At 41.3% G+C, this 26,969-nt stretch overlaps 1 protein-coding gene across 3 annotated transcripts in view; it reads right to left on the bottom strand.

The window, feature by feature from the left end:
* The window catches only part of LOC139574091 (5-hydroxytryptamine receptor 4-like), a 172,307-nt gene that overhangs the window by 75,811 nt on the left and 69,527 nt on the right, over window positions 1-26,969 (bottom strand). For all 3 annotated transcript variants that reach the window (XR_011674719.1, XM_071398260.1, XM_071398261.1), the window contains exons 3-4: window positions 14,322-14,435; window positions 10,499-10,699 (exon numbers count right to left, since the gene is read on the bottom strand). Coding sequence is in view for 2 of the 3 variants with exons in the window: in XM_071398260.1 (XP_071254361.1) it covers window positions 10,499-10,699; window positions 14,322-14,435 (315 nt within the window). In the remaining variant the exon portion in view is untranslated. The remainder of the gene's footprint in view (window positions 1-10,498; window positions 10,700-14,321; window positions 14,436-26,969) is intronic.

Here is a 26,969-nt window from a genome sequence, read left to right as displayed (position 1 = left end):
TTGAACGTACTTTGGTGAGAAAAGTGGAAATCAATCCCAGAACAGCAAAGGACCTTGTGAAGATGCTGGAGGAAACAGGTGAAAAATTATCTATATCCAAAGTTAAACGAGTCCTATATCGACATAACCTGAAAGGCCGCTCAGCAAGGAAGAAGCCACTGCTCCAAAACCCCCATAGAATAGCCAGACTACGGTTTGCAACTGCACATGGGGACAAAGATCGTACTTTTTGGAGAAATGTCCTCTGGTCTGATGAAACAAAAATAGAACTGTTTGGCCATATTGACCATTGTTATGTTTGGAGGAAAAAGGGGGAGGCTTGCAAGCCGAAGAACACCATCCCAACCGTGAAGCACGGGGGTGGCAGTATCATGTTGTGGGGGTGCTTTGCTGCAGGAGAGACTGGTGCACTTCACAAAATAGATGGCTACATGAGGAAGGACAATTATGTGGTTATATTGAAGCAACATCTCAAGACATCAGTCAGGAAGTTAAAGCTTGGTCGCAAGTGGGTCTTCCAAATGGACAATGACCCCAAGCATACTTCCAAAGTTGTGGCAAAATGACTTAAGGACAACAAAGTCAAGGTATTATACTGGCCATCACAAAGCCCTGACCTCAATCCTATAGAACATTTGTGGGCAGAACTGAAAAAGCATGTGCGAGCAAGGAGGCCTACAAACCTGACTCACTTACACCAGCTCTGTCAAGAGGAATGGGCCAAAATTCACCCAACTTATTGTGGGAAGCTTGTGGAAGGCTACCCGAAACGTTTGACCCAAGTTAAACAATTTAAAGGCAATGCTACCAAATACCAATTGAATGTATGTAAACCTCTGACCCACTGGGAATGTGATGAAAGAAATAAAAGCTGAAATAAATAATTCTCTCTACTATTATTCTAACATTTCACATTCTTAAAATAAAGTGGTGATCCTAACTGACCTAAGACAGGGATTTTTTACTAGGATTAAATGTCAGGAATTGTGGAAAAACTGAGTTTAAATGTATTTGGCTAAGATGTATGTAAACTTCCGACTTCAACTGTGTGTGTGTATATATATATATATATCTATATATATATATATATATTTGAGGAAATAAGCACTTTGCTCTTGTGTGCTGGATATAAAATAGGATACAGCATTCACAACGAATTGGTAGGAAAGTTTGAATGGCAGGCCGCTCCTACGTCTTCTGGTAGGAACGGCCTGCCAGGTAGGATGCAATCCAAGAGTGTGCAGAGTCTGAGACACCCAGCACTGAGAGGGTGGAGAGGAGGATCTGATGGTTCACAGTGTTGAAGGCAGCAGATTTTTATTTTCGTTTAACCTTTATTTAACTAGACAAGTCACTTAAGAACAAATTATTATTTTAAAATGACGGCCAACCCCAGCCAAACCCTCCCCTCACCCGGACGACGCTGGGCCAATTGTGCGCCGCCCTATGGGACTCCCGATCACGGCCAGGTTGTGATACAGCCCAGGTTCGAACCAGGGTCTGTAGTGAGGCCTCTAGCACTGAGATGCAATGCCTTAGACCGCTGTGCCACTCGGGAGCCTGGATAGATCTAGGGAGGATGAGAACAGAGGATAGAGATATAGATTTGGCAGTGCGGAGAGCACCCGTGATACAGAGAAGAGCAGTCTCGGTTGAGTGACCCGTCTTGAAGCCTGACTGGTTAGGGTCAAGAAGTTAATTCTGAGAGAGATAGCAAGAGAGTTAGTCAGAGACAGCACACTCACGTGTTTTGGAAAGAAAATAAATAAGTGATACCAGTCTGTACTACTGTCCCCTGTCTTCTGAGCTGAATATTCCGAGGCCACAGGCTCTCCACAGTCAATCAGTTCTTCCATCCCTGGGCATTATTCAGTCTCTCTCTCTCTCTCTCTCATCCTGCTCTGGCCAAACACCATTGCTGTAGTCGCTCACCCCTCGGCTTGGTGAGATATTCCTGGCATGTGTTCATCACACCCTGATTTTGTCCTGGCAAAACTGGGGCCTACTGTAAGGGATCACAATACACAGGTCTCTCTGTCTCACTGTGCCACAGCATTGCCCGCTGCAGCCCATTGCAGCCCGCCACATCTTCAAGGCACTACTATATTTACTCTCACTCTCATTGTTGATTTGACTCTGTCTCCCTGAGGTTGTTTTCATGACTCAGAGGGGTGTTAGTGAGGTCATTTCATATTTCATTGCAGGTGAACTGAACTGGAGCCACCAACTGTTCACAACATAAATACATGAGCAGACCACCTGATTGGTCCGTCCGATGCACAAATCTGACACATCTGAAAGAATGTTTACCCAGAGTTCTATGCAGCATCTTACCTCAGTTTTGTACTAGGATGCTTTTTATGTGCCTGGCCTGTGTCTCTTGAGTAATGAGTACAATATGGCTCTGAAACAGCATGACTGTATTAATAAAATGTTTGTGAGTCTAGGTTAGATGGAGCATGGCTGTATGTGTGCACTGTGCTGCTTTTCGTCTCACCTAGCCAAAACCCGGCCTGTGTGTCAGAGGGCCAGAGGCACAGCAGCAGTGTGGATTGTTGACAGCAGCTGGCTTATTGAGCTCACTTTGGCAACCAATAGCTACTTATAGGACATATAACAGAGCCTCAATGGAAAACAGATGGGACCAACAAACCAGGCACATAAACTTGAATTACATGTGATCCATGTGATCAAGTTTGCTGCAGTAAGTAGTCAAGGTTGGAGTTTAATTTAAGAGACAGGAATGAACAGTAAAAAATGAAATAAAAAATCCTCACTCCTCGGATGGCTGCGTTTAATGACGGAGAAATGAAAAGTGTGACCAATCTGCATGTGAAATTAGGGAGCACAACATGCTTCACTTCTCCCCTTCATCCTAAATGCCGGTTGTCAATGTTTCAACGATCCATCATTCATTTAAAATGCTCCTTCATGTCTTAAGCTTGGATGGAAAACGGCATTATAGGAAGATGTGTAAAACTAAATTCCAAGCTCTGCTGGCACCACACAAATGTATACTGAACAAAAATATAAACACAACATTTCAAAGAGAGAGAGTTTACGGAGTTACAGTTCATATGAGGAAATCTGTCAATTTAAATAAATTCATTAGGCCCCAATCTATGGATTTCACATGACTGGGAATACAGATATGCATCTGTTGGTCACAGACACCTTAAAAAAAATGGGAAATGAACGAGAAACAGATTGTCCATTCAGGGTCACTGCGCTCTCTTGCCCTTTTTAAACGTACCACTCTTAGTAAAACATAATTGCTCATGTAGCCTTTCTATTGTGCTGATCTGATATATACAGTTGAAGTCGAAAGTTTACATACACATTAGCCAAATACATTTAAACTCAGTTTTTCACAATTTCTGACATTTAATCCTAGTAAAAATTCCCTGTCTTAGGTCAGTTAGGATCACCAGGCCAATTGGAGAACAACAAAATGACTCTCGGCTACAATGCATGTAAACACACTATGTAAACACACTATGCTTTCTAAATCAGTTTAACTGCAGAATAGAATTTGAACATTTAAGGCTTGAGGGGCAGATTGGAAATATGAGAGGAGAGAGAGACGTGTTTTAAACCCTTTTAAAGGAAAGGACATAGCTAATATTGTTTTATGCGATAACTAAGTGACGCCCAAAGAACTGCCATTTCTGTTGCATTTTTCTTACGCATAAAGATTTGTGAAATGGCCAAAAATGAGTCTGTTTCTCTTTTCTGGCAAGACTCATGATTGTCTAAACTGGCTGGTAGCAGTCCTGGCTTACTGGAACTTCCCCTGGTGCTTGCAGCTTGACGCACGCAAGTAATAATCCACACACTAGAGTTGTGCAATATACAGGAGAGCTTACTTCACTTCACTGAGGGATGAAATGATGAATAAACGGAACCGTCCCACGTCACAACAATCATTCTCAAATATTGAATTCCACCGTTCACCTTAAACACATTTCCTTTTCGTATACACTCTTGTCTCTATGGAATGGTGTGTACTCTCAATAAAACATCTCTAGAATATGGCCAGCAAAATTCCATCTGCCATTAACATTAATTGAAGAGCTCTCAGTGGGTTGAACTTAAAAGCCATCTCTTCTCTGGGGAGAAGTGGAGAGCAAGAGAGAGAGAAAGAGAAAGACACACTCAGAAGAAAAGGCCCTTTTCATGCAAAATACTCTCTCTCTCTGTCCTACTGTCTGACCCTTTGACCCCAGTAAGAACCATTCCAGAAACCGGGAACATTACCAGAACATTACCTAAGATGTCCATTAAATTAGTTAGGTTTTATATAACATTAGGATTAACCATCCCAAAAACAAATGTTTTTGATAACAAAATACATTTTTTTTTTGTATTTATTAAATATCCTTGGAATATTCTCCTAATGTTCACCAAAATGTTGTGCACGACATTGGTAATAACCACCACAGAACATTTTCAACAATGTGTTCTCATTAGGTTTCCAGGTAATGTAATAACACAATATACCAGTAATGTTCTTAGAACATATTGCTGCAACAAAATTAGGGTGCAATAGAAGTGGTTCTGAGGAAATATTACATCAACGTTCTGCCAATGCTGATGGATATGTTATTCAAAGCACCCATAACAACAAGCAGGAAATATTCCTACAATGGTCTCATAAAGTTATAGTGTGACATTATGACATAATGGTTCCAATAACGTCCCCTAAACATACTTCAGCAATAAAACGTTGGAGCAATAGAAGTTGTTCTGAAAAAATCTTCCTGGAATATTCAGCTAATGTATAGTACCGCTAACACCAATAACAACAAACAAGAAGCGACGACTAAACAGTGGTAGGCCTGATTACCGACAACGATGAGACAGCCTATAGGGAGGAGGTCAGAGACCTGGCAGTGTGGTGCCAGGACAACAACCTCTCCCTCCATGTGAGCAAGAGGAGCTGATTGTGGACTACAGGAAAAGGCGGGCCGAACCTTTCCCCATTAACATCGATGGGGCTGTAGTGGAGCAGGTTGAGAGTTTCAAGTTCCTTGGTGTCCACATCACCAACGAACTATCATGGTCCAAACACACCATTACAGTCGTGAAGAGGGCACGACAACACCTTTTCCCCCTCAGGAGACTGAAAAGATTTGGCATGGGTCCCCAGATCCCCCAAAAGTTTTACAGCTGCACCATCGAGAGCATCCTGACTGATTGCATCACTGCCTGGTATGGCAACTGACTGTAAGGCGCTACAGAGGGTAGTGCGTTGTCCAGCATATCACTGGGGCCAAGCTTCCTGCCATCCAGGACCTATATACTAGGCGGTGTCAGAGGAAAGCCAATAAAATTGTCAAATTCTCCAGTCACCCAAGTCATAGACTGTTCTCTCTGCTACCACACGGCAAGTGGTACTGGAGCGCCAAGTCTAGGACCAAAAGGCTCCTAGACTTGGTAAGTAAGCATTTCAAGGTAAGGTTGTATTCGCCGCATGTGACAAATAAAGTTTGATTTGATTTAAAAAAATCTGCGTTAGACAGGATTACCAACACTTACTGACCAGCTCAACCAAACAGAAGCGTGCTATATGGCAGACCAATCCAAACTCATCTCTCAGCATGTCCAGCTTACTCATTATCTCAGCCAATCATGGCTAGCGGGAAGGTTTCTGTTTTTTTCTGTGGCTAAACCAACTAGGCTCGTAATTTAATAATTGTATTTGTATTTACAGATGGCATACACGTTTGTTATTCAGGCACATGAACTTTCACATGTTCAAGAGGCATTTCTGCCCATTTTGATGCATTTTGATGAAGAAAAAAAAAGTTAAAACGGCTATCCTGTGAAGTAGTGAACAGCGACATATGCACCTAGTTTCCTGAAACGGGTCACATTTGTGTCGGCATAGGCAGACGTTGCAATTGGAGGATGCATTTTAAGGATATTCTATAATGATATTTAATAGGCTACATCTGTCGATACAAACTGTCATGACTGTCCTGTGAGGATCACAATGGGTCAGATCAGCTTGGCAATGACTGACAATAACCAGACCTTCTCTCACCCACAGAAAGGGGGAGGAGGGGACTGGGCCGGTTTGACAGTTCACACCGTGTTGTAAATTACAGGAGAAGGGTGGGCTCTTTCTCACCCTTTAGTGTCAACAAAGGAATGCCTTTGTTTCACAGATAGAGTTTCAAATGGAAAAACTAACACGGTTAAAACACAGTTAAAAGTGGATACTGGAACAATATTTCTAACATAACAATGTGGGGAATGTTCAGTGAGGAACTATAGAAAAAAATGAATGTCACATGGGTTTTCATTTTGTGATGTCATTAAAATTGCATGGACGAAATACTGTATCTTGGAAAGTATATCCCCTTTATCTGTCAAGTTTCCATCCAATACATTGGGCATATAATATGACAAATTATCAAAGTAGTTTTGTTAAGATATGAATGTGATTTTTTTCTCCTATTAACTGTTTATAGTAAGTAGCCACGCCCTGAATGTGGTCAGGGAGGGTGTCAGACCGACGTAACAATCCCCTTTTGACGAGAGTGCATAAAAAGCATTGCCAACGAAGTTAACGTCCGACCAGGAAACATGAGGTGTTAGCTACATGTTTGAAATGGTTGGAACTTTGAACCTTAACACGAGGTGAAGAAATAAACTCACCTTCTTTTAGACCACAGAGAGAGTGAGCTGCAGCTCATGTCCATAGTGGTCTGAATCCTGAACCCTGCATAATGTGTAGGCTAGAAGCTCACTTCCCGGACAATCACTGGTACTGCTGATTAGCTGTCCTAAGTCAGATATCGAGGGAAGCAAATCTAAGAGGGACCATCCTACTACGCTTCAAACCATCCCATCCCACTACTCAAATCACCCTATTCTCCGACAATCATCACCAATGGGAATCGTCGACATGGCTGGCTGTCTTCCGGAGTGAACAACAGTAGAAGAGACGGGTCCGGAACCCTTACAAGCGTGCCGCTGAAAGGCCAAACCACCTCCTTCCTAAACGGGCGGCGGTTCATGTGCAAAGTATATGATTAGTGGGAGAATAGTTATAGAATGTACCCGGATTAGTGTCCTTTTTTCTCTGTCTCTCTCTTTTTCCCACTCTTCATCGCTGTGTATTAAGCCGTCATATTGTCAGTCTGCTAGGGACTTTCTTCTCATGTATTAAGTGTGGATGTTATCCAGTTTTCTCATTTTAGTTAGCTAGTAAATAAATAATTAAACCAATTGGTATAGTGCTGAATCATGAGCAAGGCTGGGAGTTTTGCAGATGCATGAGTTTACGACTGTTCAGAATGATGATATGATAAGAGGTAATTATTAATAAGATGACTGTTTATCAATAAAATAGATATATACCTTACAGAGTTTAATTCGGGACATGGTAACTCTTTAAACAACCTCTTCCATGGTGCCCCAAATTCTAATGAGTTAATTGTTAATAAATAACAGTCATCAGATGAATGAAAGTAAAGTCACAAAAAAACGTTAAGAAATTAGGACGTCATTAAATAATATATGGGGGGGGTGGTACTCTGTAGGCTACACGGCCCCGGGAATGTCCCGCAAAATCATCCTGTTTTCCAGCATTTGGGTATTTTAAATGTGGTCACCCTACCCACAATGTTCCCACCAGACTGTTTCCACAACCTAATGAAACATTCTGGGAACCTTTAAAGAACAGTGGGAACGTGTGGGAACGTTCTTGAAACGTCAGGTGAATTGTTTATACAAACATTGTATAATCATCTGCACAACTGGACAGTTTTTGTGTTATCAGAACATTTCCTGAATGTTCTGGGAACTTTCACAGAACCAATGTTTGTTTCCTGGGATTATTATTGCAACGTTGCTTCCAAAATAATAACTGCAGGGGATGGAGTGACGCAAGCCTATCCATCTCTGCACCCAGAGCTCAGCTGTCCTAAATTAATGAATACGCTTATGCTGGGCTCGAACATAGAAAGCATTTTGAATTAACTAGCTACTATGCAATACTGTAGAAATGCAGATCCTATTTTTGTGTATGGTTAGTCTTCTGAGTAGCTGTGTCTATATATCTTTCCTTGTCACTTAATGCAAGAGCCCATCCAGAAACCATACTGACATTTTATCCATCATATAATGTAAACCCTTGATTCCCCAGCAGCTTTTTAGAACTCATATTAAAGCATTCATATATTAATGTATATTTTTCCTGTAATTCTTTAAAAGCATGTTCCCTTCATTTCCCATTTGCTTTCATCATCAGACTCGTGAATCGTTTTAATGTGGTAAATTAGGATGGTAAATAAAGTGGGTCGTATCTTTAGAGGAAATTAAATCTAAATAATTTATGGCCGGCACATTGTGTCTCTCAACACCGCAAGCCAGCCAGTTACTATGAATGGCTAATAGTGCTGTTTGCACACACTGCACAAGCTTTGCTCTCTATCCATATAATTGAATGAAACAACAATTTCCTCCTCTGCAGTGAGACAAGATCAAGAACACACTTGTATGGTGGGTGTCACGACCTGACCTTAGAGAGATTTTATGTCTCTATTTTGGTTTGGTCAGGGTGTGATTTGGGTGGGCATTCTATGTTCTATTTTCTATGTTTCTTTATTTCTATGTTTTGGCCGGGTATGGTTCTCAATCAGGGACAGCTGTCTATCGTTGTCTCTGATTGGGAATCATACTTAGGTAGCCCTTTTTCCCTTTTGTGTTTGTGGGAAGTTTACTTTTGTTAGTGGCACTTATGCTCTGTAAGCTTCAAGGTTGTTCTTTCGTTTCTTGTTTTGTTGGCGACATTCTAATAAAAGGAGAATGTACGCTCACCAAGCTGCACCTTAGTCCACTTCTTTTGACGGCCGTGACAGTGGGAGAGCTGAAGCATAGGGAAACTGGAGCATATAGGGGGGTGTACATACACTATATATACAAAAGTATGTGGACACCCCTTCAAATTAGTGGATCCGGCTATTTCAGCCACACCAGTTGCTGACAGATGTATAAAATTGACCACACAGCCATGCAGTCTCCATAGACAAAAATTGACAGTAAAATGGCCTCACTGAAGAGCTCAGTGACTTCAAAGTGTCCCAGTCATAGGATGCCCCCTTTCCAACAAGTCAGTTTGTCAAATTTCTGCCCTGCTAGAGCTGCCCCGGGTCAACTGTAAGTGCTGTTATTGTGAAGTGGAAACGTCTAGGAGCAACAACGGCTCAGCCGCAAAGTGGTAGGCCACACAAGCTCACAGAACGGGACATTCGAGTGCTGAAGCGTGTAGCGCATACAAATCATCTGTCCTCGGTTGCAACACTCATTACTGAGTTCTAAACTGCCTCTGGAAGCAACATCAGCACACAAACTGTTCATCGGGAACTTCATGAAATGGGTTCCCATGGCCGCACACAAGCCTAAGATCACCATGCACAATGCCAAGCATCGGCTGGAGTGGTGTAAAACTTGCCGCCATTGGGCTCCGGAACAGTGGACGGACTAATATGGGTTTGGCGGATACCAGGAGAACGCTACCTGCCTGAATGCAGAGTGCCAACTGTAAAGTTTGGTGGAGGAGGAATAATGGTCTGGGGCTGTTTTTCATGGTTCGGGTTAGGCCCTTTAGTTCCAGTGGAGGGAAATCTTCACACTACAGCATACAATGACATTTGAGACGATTCTGTCGTTCCAACTTTGTGGGAACAGTTTGGGAAAGGCTCTTTCCTGTTTCAGCATGACAATGCCACCGTGGATAAAGCGAGGGCCATTCAGAAATGATTTGTTGAGACGGTGTGGAAGAACTGGCCTGCACAGAGCCCTGACCTCAACCCCTTTGGAATGAATTGGAATGCTGACTGCGAGCCATGCCTAATCGCCCAACATCAGTGCCCGACCTCAATAATGCTCTTGTGGCTGAATGGAAGCAAGTCCCTGCAGCAATATCTAGTGGAAAGTATTCCCAGAATAGTTAAGGCTATTAAAGCAGCAAAGGGGGGACCAACTCCATATTCATCCCCATGATTTTGGATTGAGATTTTCAATGAGCAGGTGTCCACATATTTTTGGTCATATAGTGTATGTAAGCCCAGCACATCACACTATCATACAACTATTTCAATGTCTCATACAGTAGTCCTCAGAATTTTGGGGGGTTTATATTTAACCTTTATTTAACTAGGAAAGTCAGTTAAGAACAAATTCTTATTTACAATGACAGCCTAGGAACAGCCTTGTTCAGGGGCAAAACAACATATTTTTACCTTGTCAGCTTAGGGATTCGATCTAGCAACTTTTTGGTTACTGGCCCAACGCTCTAACCACTAGGCTACCTGCTGCATCTTGATAAAGTCAATTACAGGAAGTGCCATCCTACTGTAAGTCAGTTAATAAAATAGGATGGTAAAATGTGTTGATGGTTTGATACTGTTAGTACGATACTAAATACTATATCTACTGACTTCATGTTGGCATCGTTCCAAGCCAGTTGTTGAGCAGTGGTGCTTACCTGTCCAAAGCAATGCAACATAGGTGTAATATGGAGGCTGTTGTCAACAGTACATCTAGAGATGTCCGGACCAGGCAGAAGGTTTCTCCATAAATCCAGTTCTGGTGAATCAGTTCTATGGCACCAAACGGCATCACCAGCACCGACACCATCAGGTCTGCAAAGGCCAGCGATACTATGAAGTAGTTGGTCTTGATTTTCCTGGGAGAGAATTGAGTGAGAGGTATCTTATTGGCTATATGTTTAAAGATTATGTCCATTGTTAACTTGAAACAGCATAGGTGTATCATATGGTAGAGTGTACGATAAAGGAATGTGGTGGAAAAAATAATAAATAATCCAGAACACACTGAAAAGAACAGAAGAGACTGTCTACTAGAGGTAAATGCATTTAAACATACAATATTATAGGCTTTTGTTAGGTGAGAGTATGTACAGAGGTATGCACTAAACTATTTCATTGTTTGAATTGTCTGTTACACATGACAACAGATTTGCCATATAAATATGCTTTCACCATACATCTTGTAAATCTCCACCTTGCACTAAATATTTGTAATAACTGAATGAAATTGAAAGAGAGAGAGAGACGCATAAGGACAGAGAGAGAGAGAACCCCTTACAAAAAAAACATAAAAAAAATAGCTTGTAAAAGTGAGATTTTCACAGTTGGAGTTTTCTTACCTGTGACAAATGTGATTTTCACATGAATGTTTTCTTACATGTGAAACTGCAAATTAGATGTTCATTTTCACATGTGGAATTGTAAGTTCACATGTGAAAAACAATCACATGTAAAAATCTAATTTGCAGTTTCGTATGTGAATAACTTTCACATGTGAAAATCTTACTTCACTTGTGGAATTTCAAGTTAAAATGTGAAAAACAATCACATGGAAGTTTTTCACTCGCGAAACTGCAAATGTGATTTTTACATGTGAATGTTTTTCACGTGTGAAAATACATTTCCACTTTTGAAAGTGAGATTATCACATGTGGAGTTTTCTTCAATGTGAACCTGAACATTTTGTTTTCACGTGTTTAATTTTCACATGTGAACTTACAATTCCACAGAAACTGCATGTCCGATTTTCACATGAAAACGATGGCGTTAACGTGTGAACCCTAAATGTAATACATGTGAAAATATGGTTTCACATGTGAAATTTAAGCTCAACATATAAAAACAGCTGTTTCATTTTACATTTAAGTCATTTAGCAGACGCTCTTATCCAGAGCGACATACAATTTGGAAAGTTCATACATATTCATCCTGGTCCCCCCGTGGGGAATGAACCCACAACCCTGGCGTTGCAAGCGCCATGCTCTACCAACTGAGCCACACGGGACCGTTTCACATGTGAAAATGCTACTTTGTCATGTATGTTTATGTTAAGGAAACATATGGTGAGAGAGACTTAAGGAGAGATTGAAAGAGATTACATTAGAGGATAAAAAAGAGCGGTAGCTTGTGTGAGACAGAGAGGAAGGAGAGAGAGAGAGAGGGGAAGGAGAGAGAGAGAGAGAGAGAGAGAGAGAGAGAGAGAGAGAGAGAGAGAAAGGAGAGAGAGAGATAGGGGAAGGAGAGAGAGAGAGAGAGAGATAGGGGAAGAGAGAGAGAGAGAGAGAGAGAGAGAGAGAGAGAGAGAGAGAGAGAGAGAGACAGAGAGAGAGAGAGAGGAGAAAGGAGGTCCCTCCTTTCAGTCTGTTTGAGAAAGACCAGAGCCCTGGGCACTCCATTAATGACAAATAAAATTCTCGGTGAGGCAACCGCTCAGAGCCCGCTCGGCTAAAAATAGCTGCCTGAGAACGGCAAAAAATCACGTTGTCATTTAACCAGAACATGCCATAAATGCTGTTTACCAGCTATCTGTTAACAACATGCTTTCAACATGCAGAAATACTGTCTTTCATTCAAAACTGAATGTAGTATCTAAAGAATGTAAGATCATATTTGCAGTGATGCAAATGAATTGAATAAATAAAATACTAGATTTTTTTTACATAAAAAGCTACATCATCTTGTCGCCACTGGGTTCGCCACTGAACTGAAGCCTAATTAAAAAGGCCTAAAATATGTAAATCAGCATTGCTGTCACAATTGGGGCAGGGGACATAAAAAGACCCCAGTAGATAGATAGGAGAGAGGAGAGAGAAAGAGAGAGAGAGAGAGAGAGAGAGAGAGAGAGAGAGAGAGAGAGAGAGAGAGAGAGAGAGAGAGGCATGATGATGATTTGAGTTAGTGCAATGTGTCAATGTCAATAAAGCCATATCCAGTTTTCCATTTTGGTAATCAACTTGCAGAAGTTGAGTCTGGCTCTGTGGCTCTGTTGCTCTGCCTCCAGCTGCACAATGTCTCCCATTATGGCTAAGCCGTCTTACGACAGATCTAATTTTATGGATGGCTGGAACAGGTGTGCTATTACAGGGTAAATTGGTGATTGTGGATGAATTCTCCAGAGTGTGGGGAATGGGCTATGGTAGAAGTACTGCTTCATGTCCCTATTAATCTGAGCTGCAGGGAAGTCATGGTGGGAAGAAAGGAGCAGTGTAATTGGCATAGTGCGTTTCACAAACATCCTTTCTGAATTTAAAAGTAATCATCTAGTTTTTCAAAGTATCTGTAATCTGATTAAAATATTTTGTTTACACTTTTTCTCCCGAATTGGTAGTTATAGTTTTGTCCAATCGCTGCGACTCCCATACGGACTCAGGAGAGGCGAAGATCAAGAGCCATGCGTCCTCTGAAACACAACCCTGCAAAGCCGCACTGCTTCTTGACACGCTGCTCACTTCATCTGGAAGCCAGCCGCACCAATGTGTCGGAGGAAACACCGTACAGCGGGCAACCGGAGTCAGCGTGCATGCGCCCGGCTGCCACAAGGAGTCTCTAGAGCACGATGGGACAAGGACATCCCAGTCGGCCAAACCCCCTCCTAACCCGGACGACGCTGGGTCAATTGTGCGCCACCTCATTGGTCTCCCGGTCGTGGCCGGCTGCGACACAGCCCGGGATCGTTTTTGGAGCTGAACATTTGGATGAATAGGGATTTGAAGTTAACACTACCAAGAATCCCTCCTGGTGCTGTCATTTCCTGGGTGTGTGTGTGTGTGTGTGTGTGTGTGTGTGTGTGTGTGTGTGTGTGTGTGTGTGTGTGTGTGTGTGTGTGTGTGTGTGTGTGTGTGTGTGTGTGTGTGTGTGTGTGTGTGTGTGTGTGTGTGTGTGTACATGCGTGTGTAAACAATGAAAAGTACTACTGTCTCTTCCATCAGGGGTGCTGAGAGATGATACTATAGGTTATCAGACAGCCTTTCCCTTCCGGCATCTGACTGTTGGCATGCTAGAGTCACTGCATGCCAAGCTAGTAACTCAACCACCAAGGGACTGTGGTCACAATAGACCAGTCAGTAGGAGGTGCTCTTTTAATGAGAAAACAATTACTGCATAATACTGTCAGCGCAGGATCATTCAAATCTGGGCTGATTCAGGCTGTGTGTGGTGCAACAAGGTGATAAGATGCTAAACAGAAGAAAGAGTAAATTTGCTTCGGCCAGAGCAGGATGAGCGAGAGAGAAACACAGACAGACAGACAGACAGACAGACAGACAGACAGACAGACAGACAGACAGACAGACAGACAGACAGACAGACAGACATGGGACAGACAGACATGGGACAGACAGACAGACAGACAGACAGACAGACAGACAGACAGACAGACAGACAGACAGACAGACAGACAGACAGACAGACAGACAGACAGACAGACAGACAGACAGACAGACAGACAGACAGACAGACAGACAGTAGGGAGAGACTAACCTGAGCTGGCGGTCCTTGCAGACAGCTGTCATGACCAGGAGGTTCCCCAGGACACTCATGAGCATCACCAGGGAAAGGAAGCAGATGAGAGCAATCCTCTTCGGCATGCTGTTGCTGTGGTTACGACAGGAGAGAGGACAACCACTCAGTGAATATATCAATAACAAGCCATGAAGTAACAACTAATTGGTAAGTTATTTCCATGTAATAACCTTCCCCGTCCAAGTATACCTACATTTCAACTGGACAATAAGTCTTGTGAAAGAACACATTCCCGAATTAGTAAAACATCACTGACAATATAGTCACCTGTTACAAGAAAAAGTTTGTTTTGACACTTACATTTATACAATGACTTAAAGGAACATTTTCTTCAGATTTGCAGTCGACTGTTAATGATCCAACTAAATGTTACATGATGACTGGAGAAACTAAAACTGCTTCTGTCACCTTGGTAACATGAATCTGTAGGCAGGCAATGTCCAGACAACACTGCCAAAATCCCGGCTAATGTGTCATGTTTGTGATATTTAAAGGTAATTATCTGTCACGACAATGATTTAAAGTCCTTAACATGATTTGCATAGTTGTGAATGTTTGATATATTTAATACATTACTGTAATCCCCTGATGTTTGTAGTTTTCACACTCCAGGTGTAAGTATCCACACTACCTCACTACTACATTTGTTGCCCCTGGGTGTTTATACAGTGAATAGTAGAATACATTTATCAACCCAGCTATACTATAATCTTTCTATTTTCATTTTTTTGTCTCAGATCAGTCTTATTTGTTGCCTTCATTGCTGCCTTCATTATGTTAATTTATTTGACCTAAAGTTACCTCAAGTCTAAAATCTAGAGCTACCTCACTTAAAGGTCCAATGCAGCTGTTTTTATCTCAATATTTAATCATTTCTGGGTAACAATAAAGTACCTTACTGTGATTGTTTTCAATTAAAATTGTCAAAAATAAACAAAAATACCTTCTTAGCAAAGAGCAATTTCTCAAGCAAGACATTTTCTAGGACTGTTTGGGCGTAGTCTGAGTGGGGAGGGGAAAACTGAAAACAAGCTGTTATTGTCAGAGAGGTTTGGACTCTCTTTCTTATTGGTCTATTACCTAATTTACCACCTGGTGAAGTCACTAGGCAGGCCAAAACTCCATCTCACCAAAACAGGCAGGAATTCCAGGTGGTCTTTTCAAACAGCTCTTACACTAAATGGGCATTATCATCATTTTCACAATTTCACAGTATTATTCCAATCTCATAGTGTCGAAAGGGAATATATATATATATATGTATATATTTAAAATCTAGTTTTTGCTTGCACTGGGCCTTTAAGAATTGAACTATCACCAAATTATTAATGTAGCTACTTCCCAAAACTTCCCACAGCATCACAGCAAGTTTAAAAGGACATTTAATTTCTCGAAGATGAAGCATTCATTTGATGTCACCTCCTACAGGTATGTTCTAATCAGAAACACTGAGTTCTGACAGTTACTCAGCATCCACCTCCTCTAGCAACTAAACAACATACACTACACCTAGAGGTGGAGAAAGATGCCAACTCAACATGTAGGATTTGTTGTAAAAATGTTACCTCTCCGTGATGACAATTCACATTCATGTACTGTAGTCATTTCAATAGTTTTTATTACATCTAGTTGACATTGATGGCAGACAAATAATACTGCCTTTCTTGTGATAGCTTTGTCATCTATCATCTTCTATCTATATACAGTGCTGTGAAAAAGTATTTGCCCCCTTCCTGATTTCTTCTTTTTTTGCACATTTGTTACACTTAAATGTTTCAGATCATCAAACAAATGTTAATATTACACAAAGATAACCCAAGTAAACACAAAATGCAGTTTTTAAGTGATTTTATTTATTAATGGAAAAAAGCTATCCGAACCTTCATGGCCCTATGTGACAAAGTAATTGCCCCCCTTTGTTAAATCATGAATTTACTGTGGTTAATACATTTTTTGGAAAGCTGAGTTCAATTTCACTAGCCACAACCAGGCCTGACTACTGCCAGACCTGTTGAATCAAGAAATCCCTTAAATGGAACCTGTCTGACAAAGTGAGGTAGGCCAAAAGATCTCAAAAAGCAAGACATCATGCCTCGATCCAAAGAAATTCAGGAACAGATGAGAAACAAAGTAATTGACATCTATCAGTCTGGAAAGGGTTACAAAGCCATTTCTAAAGCTTTGGAACTCCAGCGAACCACGGTGAGAGACATTATCCACAAATGGAGAAAATTTGGAACAGTGGTGAACCTTCCCAGGCGTGGCCGGCCTACCAAAATTACCCCAAGAGTGCAGCGACGACTCATCCAAGAGGTCACAAAAGAACCCACAACAACATCTAAAAGAACTGCAGGCCTCACTTGCCTTAATTAAGGTCAGTGTTCATGACTCAACCATAAGAAAGAGACTGGGCAAAAATGGCATCCATGGCAGAGTTCCAAGGCGAAAACCACTGCTGACCAAAAAGAACATAAATGCTCGTCTCACTTTTGGCAAAAAAACATCTTGATGATCCCCAAGACTTTTGGGAAAATATTCTGTGGACTGACGAGACAAAAGTTGAACTTTTTGGAAGGTGTGTGTCCCGTTACATCTGGCGTAAAAGTAACACAGCATTTCAGACAAAGAACATCATACCAACAGTCAAATATGGTGGTGGTAGTGTGATGGTCTGGGGCTGCTTTGCTGCTTTGCTGCTTCAGGACCTGGATGACTTGCTGTGATTGATGGAACCATGAATTCTGCTCTCTACCAAAAAATCCTGAAGGAGAATGTCCGGCCATCAGTTTGTGACCTCAAGCTGAAAGCGCACTTGGGTTCTGCAGCAGGACAATGATCCAAAACACACCAGCAAGCCCACCTCTGAGTGGCCTAGTCAAAGTCCGGACTTGAATCCGATTGAGATGCTGTGGCGTGACCTTTAAACGGCGGTTCATGCTCAAGAACACTCCAATGTGGCTGAATTAAAACAATTCTGCAAAGAAGAGTGGGCCAAAATTCCTCCACAGCGATGTGAAAGACTCACTGCCAGTTATCGCAACCGCTTGATTGCAGTTGTTGCTGCTGAGGGTGGCACAACCAGTAATTAAGTTTAGGGGGCAATACTTTTTCACATAGGGCCATGAAGGTTCGGATAGCTTTTTTCCCTTAATAAATAAAAGTACCACTTAAAAACTGTATTTTGTGTTTACTTGGGTTATCTTTGTGTAATATAAAAATTTGTTTGATGATCTGAAACATTTAAGTGTGACAAATGTGCAAAAGAATCAGAAATCAGGAAGGGGGCAAAAACTTTCTCACAGCACTGTCAGTACTGTTTAGTAAGGCTTTGATTTCAAGTTTAACTGTAGTTCAGATATTCTAACTGCAACTCATTGTAAAGAAGTCCAACTCAAACTCCATCAGATTTTCAGTGAGGCATCTACATGTGTGTGATGACATCTGAAACATTTCACGTACAATTGAGACAATCAGTAAGCAACAGCTTAATCAACACTCCAACCCCAAGACAGATGACCTAAGGCTCAGTGAACACACCAACCCAGTAGTTTCATCTGCTACATGGCTACAATTGCGTAACCTGTCACAATCAACCACAATATGGTACTTTGCATATTTATTTATTACAATCACACCTAAGCCAGAGGCATTACTAATATTCACGACACCGTGATTCAGTTTATATTGGGGAATGCTGTCCCTTTCACAGGCCTATCAAGCCCCTTGGCCGTGCTGGTGTCCTCCATGCAAATGGTTTATTATAAACAATAGCTATCTGGACATGAAAATGTAATTAGTGGTTCCTCTCAGCAGGAGTATCCTAACAACCTATTATGTACTCCAGGGCAAAGTGTCTGTCTGTCTGCTCCAAATATTCACTCACTCATCACTACAAAAGTACAGTGTCAAAATGTTGTCAGAGTCACAAAAACAGACTATGCAGAGTGATGTGGAGAAAATTGAGTGCAGTATGCTCTCCTCAATTAGGCTTAAAGGCTGTAAAGTAAAGTGCATTTAAGCGGAGAGTGGTGTATAATAACTGAAATATAACTGAAGTGAATGACTCAAAGCATTAGGGTAAGTGCTTATTTCAACATGAACCAAGCAGAAACACTGCTAGACTACCTATCAAAAGGTATCACTACCCTGTTTACTCACACCGAGAGATTTCTCAACATGTCTGGAATAATGTCAACGCTAGCTATAAACCAAGCTATATTCCTCTAAAACATGTTTGGTTCATTTTCAGGAGTTTTGTTATCTGTACAAGTCAATAATATCAATCTGGGTGGTCACAGACACTGACAAACAAAAACACAAAAAAATTGTAATCTTGCATTTACACTAGAGTCATGTATTTGTAGCTTTAGTCAATAATAGTTTGACTCAACCCTATATTTATTGTAACACAAAAAATCAGTTGAAAGTGCACCCTGGCTGAGATTTGAATTTAAGTGGCTCCAGGCAGCCTACGTTATTTTAGTCCCAATGATTATTTTATTTTCAAAGATGGGCCTTTCTATGAGACCACTGCTGCTTATACTTGCCTCTTGTGGCATATTTATGTTCACGCATTGAAGTGATGGAGACTGCTTCAGACAAGTGTTATTCTTATTGTTATCTTTACCTCTTGTGAAACAGATTTTTTTTCAGGCAGACATAGTTCAGGAGGGGGAGAAAACAATGAATGCATGAAGTACAATCTGGTTGAAAAGTTTCAAGCACTCCAGAGCAAATGTATCAAAATGCATGGTTCGGACTTTGGAGAGGTATATTGATTGCTATGCAGTTTTCTAGACTGTAACGGTACTCGTCCTCGTCTGATGACGAGTATGAAAGATCGGACCAATGTGCAGCGTGGTAAGTGTCCATTATAATGAAATGCAACTGAACACTGAATGACAAAACAACAAAAGAGAACGAACGAGACTGAAACAGTTCTGTATGGTAAAACACAGACACAGAAAACAACTACCCACAACCCCTAGTGGGAAAGCAGGCTACCTAAGTATGATTCTCAATCAGAGACAACGATCGACAGCTGCCTCTGATTGAGAACCATACCAGGCCAAACACAGAAATACAAACATAGAAAAACAACGCAGAATGCCCACCCCAACTCACGCCCTGACCAAACCAAAACAACGACGTAAAAAAGGAACTAAGGTCAGAACGTGACATAGACTAAAATATTAAACCTCTGGCTCATGAAAAAAAAAAAAAGGTTAAGAACTTAAATGAGAGATTCAATCAAAACATTTGACAGAAAAAAAGCTTATAGACAGAGGTCACTATAGGTCGGCAGAAAGCTTTAAATAAGAGTTTATTAAAATGTGATGTTTATTTGCTTCGTGTTATGATGGCAAATGTCAAGTTAGCGAGATACATTTTATTTCCTTATATCATCACTTCATACAGATGAAAGAGAGAGTTCTATCTAGGTTCAAGGAACCGATAAAACAGTCCCATAACACCACTGCTTGCTCAGCTTTCAAGCCCTGGCAGCCAAAGGGGTATCTTCAGAAATACAGTATAATATATGACTTGAGATACTTGAAATTAGCCCTCAAAGTTAAAAGTTAGATTTGACATCAATCACTAGAAGTGATCCAAATGAGATTCATGTCAGTCTCTGTTATTATGGATGTTAAAATGTTCTGGACAGGACTTTAGTCTACGTCCCAAATATCCCATACATAATGCACTACTTTTGACCATTAGGGATGCATGCAAATTTGATTCATATTTCTTCATACAGATGCAACAAAAGGGCAGGACACAGGACCATAGGCATACAAGACCATAGACATACAATTAAAAATAATTTTCCACTCTGTTAACTTGTTCTAGTCCTCTTTTCTCTAAAGACAGTTGACAAAGAGCCTATTCAGGTCACAGAGCTTCTGGCCCCCCATACGACCACATGAAATGGCATAGCAGAGGCGATGTGACAAGGCTGTTTTCCTATCTGCAAAGTGTGGCAGGCATGGTGGTTAAAACTAATGAACTGTGACTGAGATAATCAACCTCTTGTACTTCGTCATGCCAGACACTAAAACTAGCTACAGATGTAGGATTTTAATTTGAGCCAGTTTGCTACAGCAGGAAAATAATCCTGCCGCAACAGGAAATGTGAATTATTCTGTGGATTATAATTCATGGACATTTTTTTGTAGGGGTTGATAGATTTTTCGTTAGGGCAATCAAGGAAATTACAACCTTTAGAAGCCTTTTTAAACCTTGAATACACTACAAGTTTGCATTTCCTGCCGCGCAGGAAAATTCGGAGCAATAAAAGAGTGATCAAATGAAGATCCTACATCTGTAGCGGTCACAGACAGACTGGTAGATAAGCATGGACAGAGTCTGTCAAACTAGATCTGATCCCTACTTTCTGTGAGAAGAATGTGACTGACTACGCAATTAGATATTTGTTGTGACAAGAGCACTTTGGCAATTATGTCTAGAGAGAAGAATCTGTATACTGTAATATATATCTATACTGTACATCAGTAATCTGCATCCGTATAACACAAATGACAAAAAAATGCTAATGCTTTTGAAAGATGTAAATGTTAATGACGAGCATAATTCAAGGTCCATAATAATTAGAGCAACATCATTTGTAAGAAAATACTCTCATTATGACACATCCCAGAGTAAACCATAATTCTGACAGTTTACACATAAACACTGAGCATTCCACCACTCAGTGAAACTAAACAGGCTAGGTCAATTGAAATGACCATCGCCAATCATATACAACGTAATACATTTATTTCCTCGCAATATATTCAATCATTTACTTGCCTTATCCTGTTTGTGGCATAGCTTGTAATAGAAAGGAAATCTGTAAATGGCTTGCACCTGGGGTGGGATTTGATTGCTCCTCATTTAAACTGTCTTTGAATGTGACTTCCTTGAGTCCCGGTGGATAAAGAGGTCCTTTAGGGTGAAACTGCACTAGCACTGAAGCTGAAGCTGAAGCTGATTGACACGCTTCTATTTTCTGTCTTGCGTCGTTTTCTTATTTTTTCAGAAAGAATTACCAACTGAATTCAGACTATGCCACGCTATTCCATTTCACACCAACCGTGTACTCACTGCACACAGTCAATTTGTTCACATTAGATACATGCGTACTTCACATTGCTGGTGTTTTGCCAAACATATCGGCACTGTGTCAAAATACACATCACCTCTACTGTGACCAATATCAATGACAACGATGGTGACGACGATGATTGACAACGATGTTGATGACCATTCCTCAGCGATATTATCCAGTTTCATAAGTAGCAGCAGTGAAAGCAGCAGCATGCAATAGAGCAGGCCTTTATGACGGCATAATTGACAGAAGTAATATGGCAGTAATATGGCGGTGTGTAGACTGTGTCAGTGAAACAGTCTTATATCCCGTCTATGCTTGACATTCTTGTGAAATCCCATCTATGACGACCACTGTCAAAGACCCGTATGAATTGCCTTTCAACATTGCACGTTTGACTTTGTGAATCACAAGACTTTAGCTACACTCTTAGGGGGAAAAAAAGCTTCTTCATTTGTTCCTATGGGAGAACCCTTTTTGGTTCCAGTTAGAACCCTTTTGTGGTGAAAAAAGGTTATACTTAGAACCTTTTAGTGGTGAAAGGGTTCCGCGTAGGAACTCATATTACTGAAAGGGTTCCAGTTATTTTCAGAGGGTTCTCCTATGGGGACAGTTGAAGAACCCTTGAAGAGCACCTTCTTTTCCAAGAGTTTACTTTACTCACCGAACAATGCAAGAAAGACCTCACCAATCCAATGCTGCACCTGCACCTGTCTTTTTACAGGTACTATCCACATACATTCTGCCTCTATATCTGGCACCCAGTCTGCAGCTCAACATCATGAACCAGACATACATTGGCCGGGTCAGAAATCTGTCTTGCCTACTACTTACTAACACTAAATACTGTGTAATAATTGCACTAATTGCACTATTTAGAACGTACTGTTTAGTAAAAATGAATGCAGTACATTTACACAAAAAAACACATGACAAATTTGCACTTTCACGTGTCAAATCGCGACACATTTTCACATGTGAAAATAACATATTTTCACCTCTCGTAAATTGCGGTTTCACATGTTAAAAAAAATCACATATGAAAATCTCACTTTCACATGTGGAATTGCAAGTTCACATGTGAAAATCAATCACATGTGAAAATAAAATGTGCAGGTTCACATGTAAGAAAGCCTATCGGGAGAAGGTCACAACGACAACAACCTCTCCCTCAACATCAGCAAGACAAAGGAGCTGATCGTGCACTACAGGAAACGGAGGGCCATGCACGCCCCCCATCCACATCTAGTGGAGCGGGTCGAGCGCATCAAGATCCTCGGTGTCCACATCACTAAGGAATTAACATGGTCCACACACACCAACACAGTCGCGAAGAAGTCACGACAATGCCTCTTTCCCCTCACAAGGCTTAAAAGATTTGACATGGGCCATCAGATCCTCAACAGCTGCACCATTGAGAGCATCTTGACTGGCTGCATCACCACTTGGTTTGGCAATTGCTCGGCATCCAGATGCGCTACAGAGGGTAGTGCATTCGGCAGCTCCCTGCCATCCAGGACCTCTATACCAGGCGATGTCAGAGGAAGGCCCTAAAACTTGTCAAAGACTCCAGCCACCCAAGTCATAGCCTGTTCTCTCTGCTACCGCACGGCAAGTGGTACCGATGCACCAAGTCTGGAACCAACAGGACCCTGAACATATTCTACCCCAAGCCATAAGTTAACCAAATAGCTAAATAGTTAACCAAATAGCTACCTGGACTATCTGCATTGACCCACCTACGCTGCTGCTACTTTTTATTATCTATTCTGTTGCCTAGTCATTTTATCCCTACCTATACTGTATTTATCTACCTCAGTTAGCTCGCACCTCTGCACATCGACTCGGTACTGGTACCATGTGTACATAGCCAACTTATCGTTACTCATTGTGTATTTATTCTTTGAGTTATAATTCTTTCTATAATTGCTCTATTTTTCTCTCTGCGTTGTTGGGGCCTGTAAGTAAGCATTTCACTGTTAGTTTACACCTATTGTTTATGACGCATGTGACAAATAACATTTGATTTGATTTAGAGCTAGTGAGTCATTTTCTCCTAGAGATGGGCCAGATATGCCATGTCTAAGACAAGGGATACCTTTCTGTTGCTTGGATACGTCTTCACCTTGGCAAAGGGCAGACAGAGGAAAAATAGCATCTTCCATTTGTCCTTTTAAAATTGGATAATGTGCTAAGTGGTTGCCTCGATTAAAAAGTTCAAGTATATAAGGAAATGGAACCTGAACTGGGTGTGTTGTCCCCACTGACCTGTCCTAGACTGTGGAACTCAGACTCCTGACTGACTCTACATGTACCTGACCTCTAACGACAGTCCATATTATATTAAAAAGACCCAGAGATGTTATCTGGCTAAAATAAACACTTTCTCTTTGGCTTTTCACAATCCTGCTAATGGACTTTCAAATGAGCCATTTCCGTGAATAATCACACTCATCCAACCAATTCCATTTAACGTATATAGGACATACAGTATCAGTTAAAAGCTTGGACACACCTACTCATTCAAGGTTTTTCTTTATTTTTACTATTTTCTACATTGCAGAATACTAGTGAAGACATCAAAATGATGAAATAACGCATATGGAATCATGTAGTAACGAAAAAAGTGTTCAACAAATACAAATATATTTTATATTTGAGATTCTACAAAGTAGCCACCCTTTGCCTTGATGACAGCTTGCACTCTCTTGGCATTCTCTCAACCAGCTTCATGAGGTAGTCACCTGAAATGCATTTCAATTAACAGGTGTGCCTTGTTAAAAGTTCATTTGTGAAATTTCTTTCCTTCTTAATTAGTTTGAGCCAATCAGTTGTGCTGTGACACGGTAGGGGTGGTATACAGAAGTTAGCCCTATTTGGTTAAAGACCAAGCCCATGTTATGGCAAGAACAGCTCAAATAAGCAAAGAGAGGACCGCCAAAGGAAAGGAAAACCCAGAGTTACCTCTGCTGCAGAGGATATGTTCATTAGAGTTACCACCCTCAGAAATTACAGCCCAAATAAATGATCCACAGAGTTCAAGTAACAGACACATCTCAACACCAATAAGAAGAAGTGACTTGCTTGGGCCAAGAAACATGAGCAATGGACATTAGACCGGTGGAAATCTGTCCTTTGGTCTGATGAGCCCGAATTTGAGATTTTTGGTTCCAACCGCCGTGTCTTTGTGAGACGCAGAGTAGGTGAACGGATGATCTCCGCATGTGTGGTTCCTACCGTGAAGCAGGGAGGAGGTGTGATGGTGTGCTTTGCTGGTGACACGGTCAGTGATTTATTTAGAATTCAAGGCACACTTAACCAGAATGGCTACCACAGTATTCTGCAGCGATACGCCATCCCATCTGGTTTGTGCTTAGTGGGACTATCATTTGTTTTTCAACAGGAAAATGTCCAACACACCTCCAGGCTGTGTAAGGGCTATTTGACCAAGAAGGAGGGTGATGGAGTGGGGCATCCGATGGCCTGGCCTCCACAATCACCTGACCTCAACCCAATTGAGATGGTCTAGGATGAGTTGAACCGCATCATGAAGGAAAAGCAGCCAACAAGTGCTCAGCATGTGTGGGAACTCCTTCAAGAGTGTTGGAATACCATTCCAGATGAAGCTAATGCGAAGAGTGTGATTTGTTTAACACTTTTTTGATTACTACATGATTCCATTATTTCATAGTTTTGATGTCTTCACTTTATTCTACAAAAGCTGAAGAACATACGCACATCCAGGAACTTTCCGCAGGTGCGGGAGTTGTAGGCAAACTCATCACATCTCTCAAGAATCGACAAATCCGTGAGAAAAAACAATATTATCATGCAATCACCTTACGTGATTATCTAAGGAATAAAATAATTCCACAAGGATTATGGATACAGAAAGCACCTGCTCTTGGTTCGAACAATCCCTCTTTTTGTGGCAGATGGTGCGAGATTCTTAATAAATGCTTGTTTGATTTAATGGCGCTCACCATACAAGAAGTGACAGAACAATTGAGCACGACTAGAGATCAAGTGACACAGTTAAATGTTGATCTAGAAAGCAAGATCACCGATAAGGACAAAAGAGAGAACATTCTGACAGATGTTGAAAACATTTGTGACAAACTTACGGAGGAAACAAAGACAAACAAGCGGAAAAAGTTTGTGTGTGATACTGCGGACTACAAAGAGTAGAAGGTATATTTCTACAAGGAGTAGAAGGTATATTTCTTTGGTGACATACATTCACATGTCACCAAATAATTGATTAAAATACATTGTTTTGCAATGAAGGTCTACAGTAACTTCAACAGCACTGTCTGGGGTAGCACCATGGTATAGCTGGAAGACAGCTAGCTTCCGTCCTCCTCTGGCTACATTGACTTCCATACAAAACCTAGGAGGCTCGTAGGCCTCACCCCTTCCATAGACATACATGGTAATTATGACCACTTCCGGAGGACATCCTCCAACCAACCAAAACTTTTGCAGTATGAACTGACATGTTGTCCATGCAATCATAGAATTAGGATCAGAGAATGAACCTAGTGAGTTGTATTGGGATTGTGCCACAGAGCATTATGGGGGTTCTTGTGTTAGAACCCCTTTCATTCTCTGGGGTACACGGTGCGAAATAAAGTGAGGGTTGACCTCTGCCTGAGATCAGTTTCATGAAGAAGGATGAAAAGGTGAGGGCGTTCAATACCAACTGGTATCAAAAGTATAGCTGGTTAACAGGGAGCCTTTCATCAAGCCACCTGTATTGCTGGCCTTGCCTGCTTTTTGGAAAGTCTGAGCCTTGGTTGAGAGGTGGGTACAGTGACCCGAAGAACATCGATCGTTCAGCAGGCAGCATATAAATGCCCACATCAGATTCAAGCTTCTGGGAAAAATCTGCACCGATCATGACGAAGGTCTGCGTATTCAAACTGCGTGACACAACGAGAAAGTTAGAAGAAACAGGGATGTTCTCAAGCGGCATATCAACACTGCGTTTTTGGGCATGCAATAATTTGCTTTTAGAGCTCACTACGAGAGGAACGTGCCGCCGACAAGGGAAACTGCAATGAGCTTGCAGAGGTAATTGCACGTAACAATGCTTATTTGCTGAACATATCGAACTTTCGACTGTCTTTTCTGGAATGTCGAAATCAATTCCGAATGACTTGATTGCTTCCATCGCATCATCCATTAAAAGATTAACAAGAGAGGTTGACGCAGCACATATTTATTTAGCAAAGATAACACATCATCACTCTGGACAGACACAAGCAAAAACTGATGATATAAATGTTGCAGCGGCTAGGCTACACCTAAACATTTGAAATCTGACATGCTGTATGGGATGAAAACGAGACAACTTTTCAGTCTGATCAACTGTTGTCTACTAATAAGAGCAGATGCATACAGCCTATGTGCGCTGTCCATTTGGTCAGGGTAAACTAATTGGTAACGTTATGTATTTCTAGTCCATTTGTGTGTCAGGAGAAAATGTGAATGTGATC

This window comes from Salvelinus alpinus, chromosome 4, assembly GCF_045679555.1.
Source record: "Salvelinus alpinus chromosome 4, SLU_Salpinus.1, whole genome shotgun sequence".
In the NCBI taxonomy this organism is placed as follows: Eukaryota; Metazoa; Chordata; class Actinopteri; order Salmoniformes; family Salmonidae; genus Salvelinus; species Salvelinus alpinus.
Note: the sequence above shows the minus strand (reverse complement) of the source record. Positions and strands in the feature narration are given on the sequence as shown.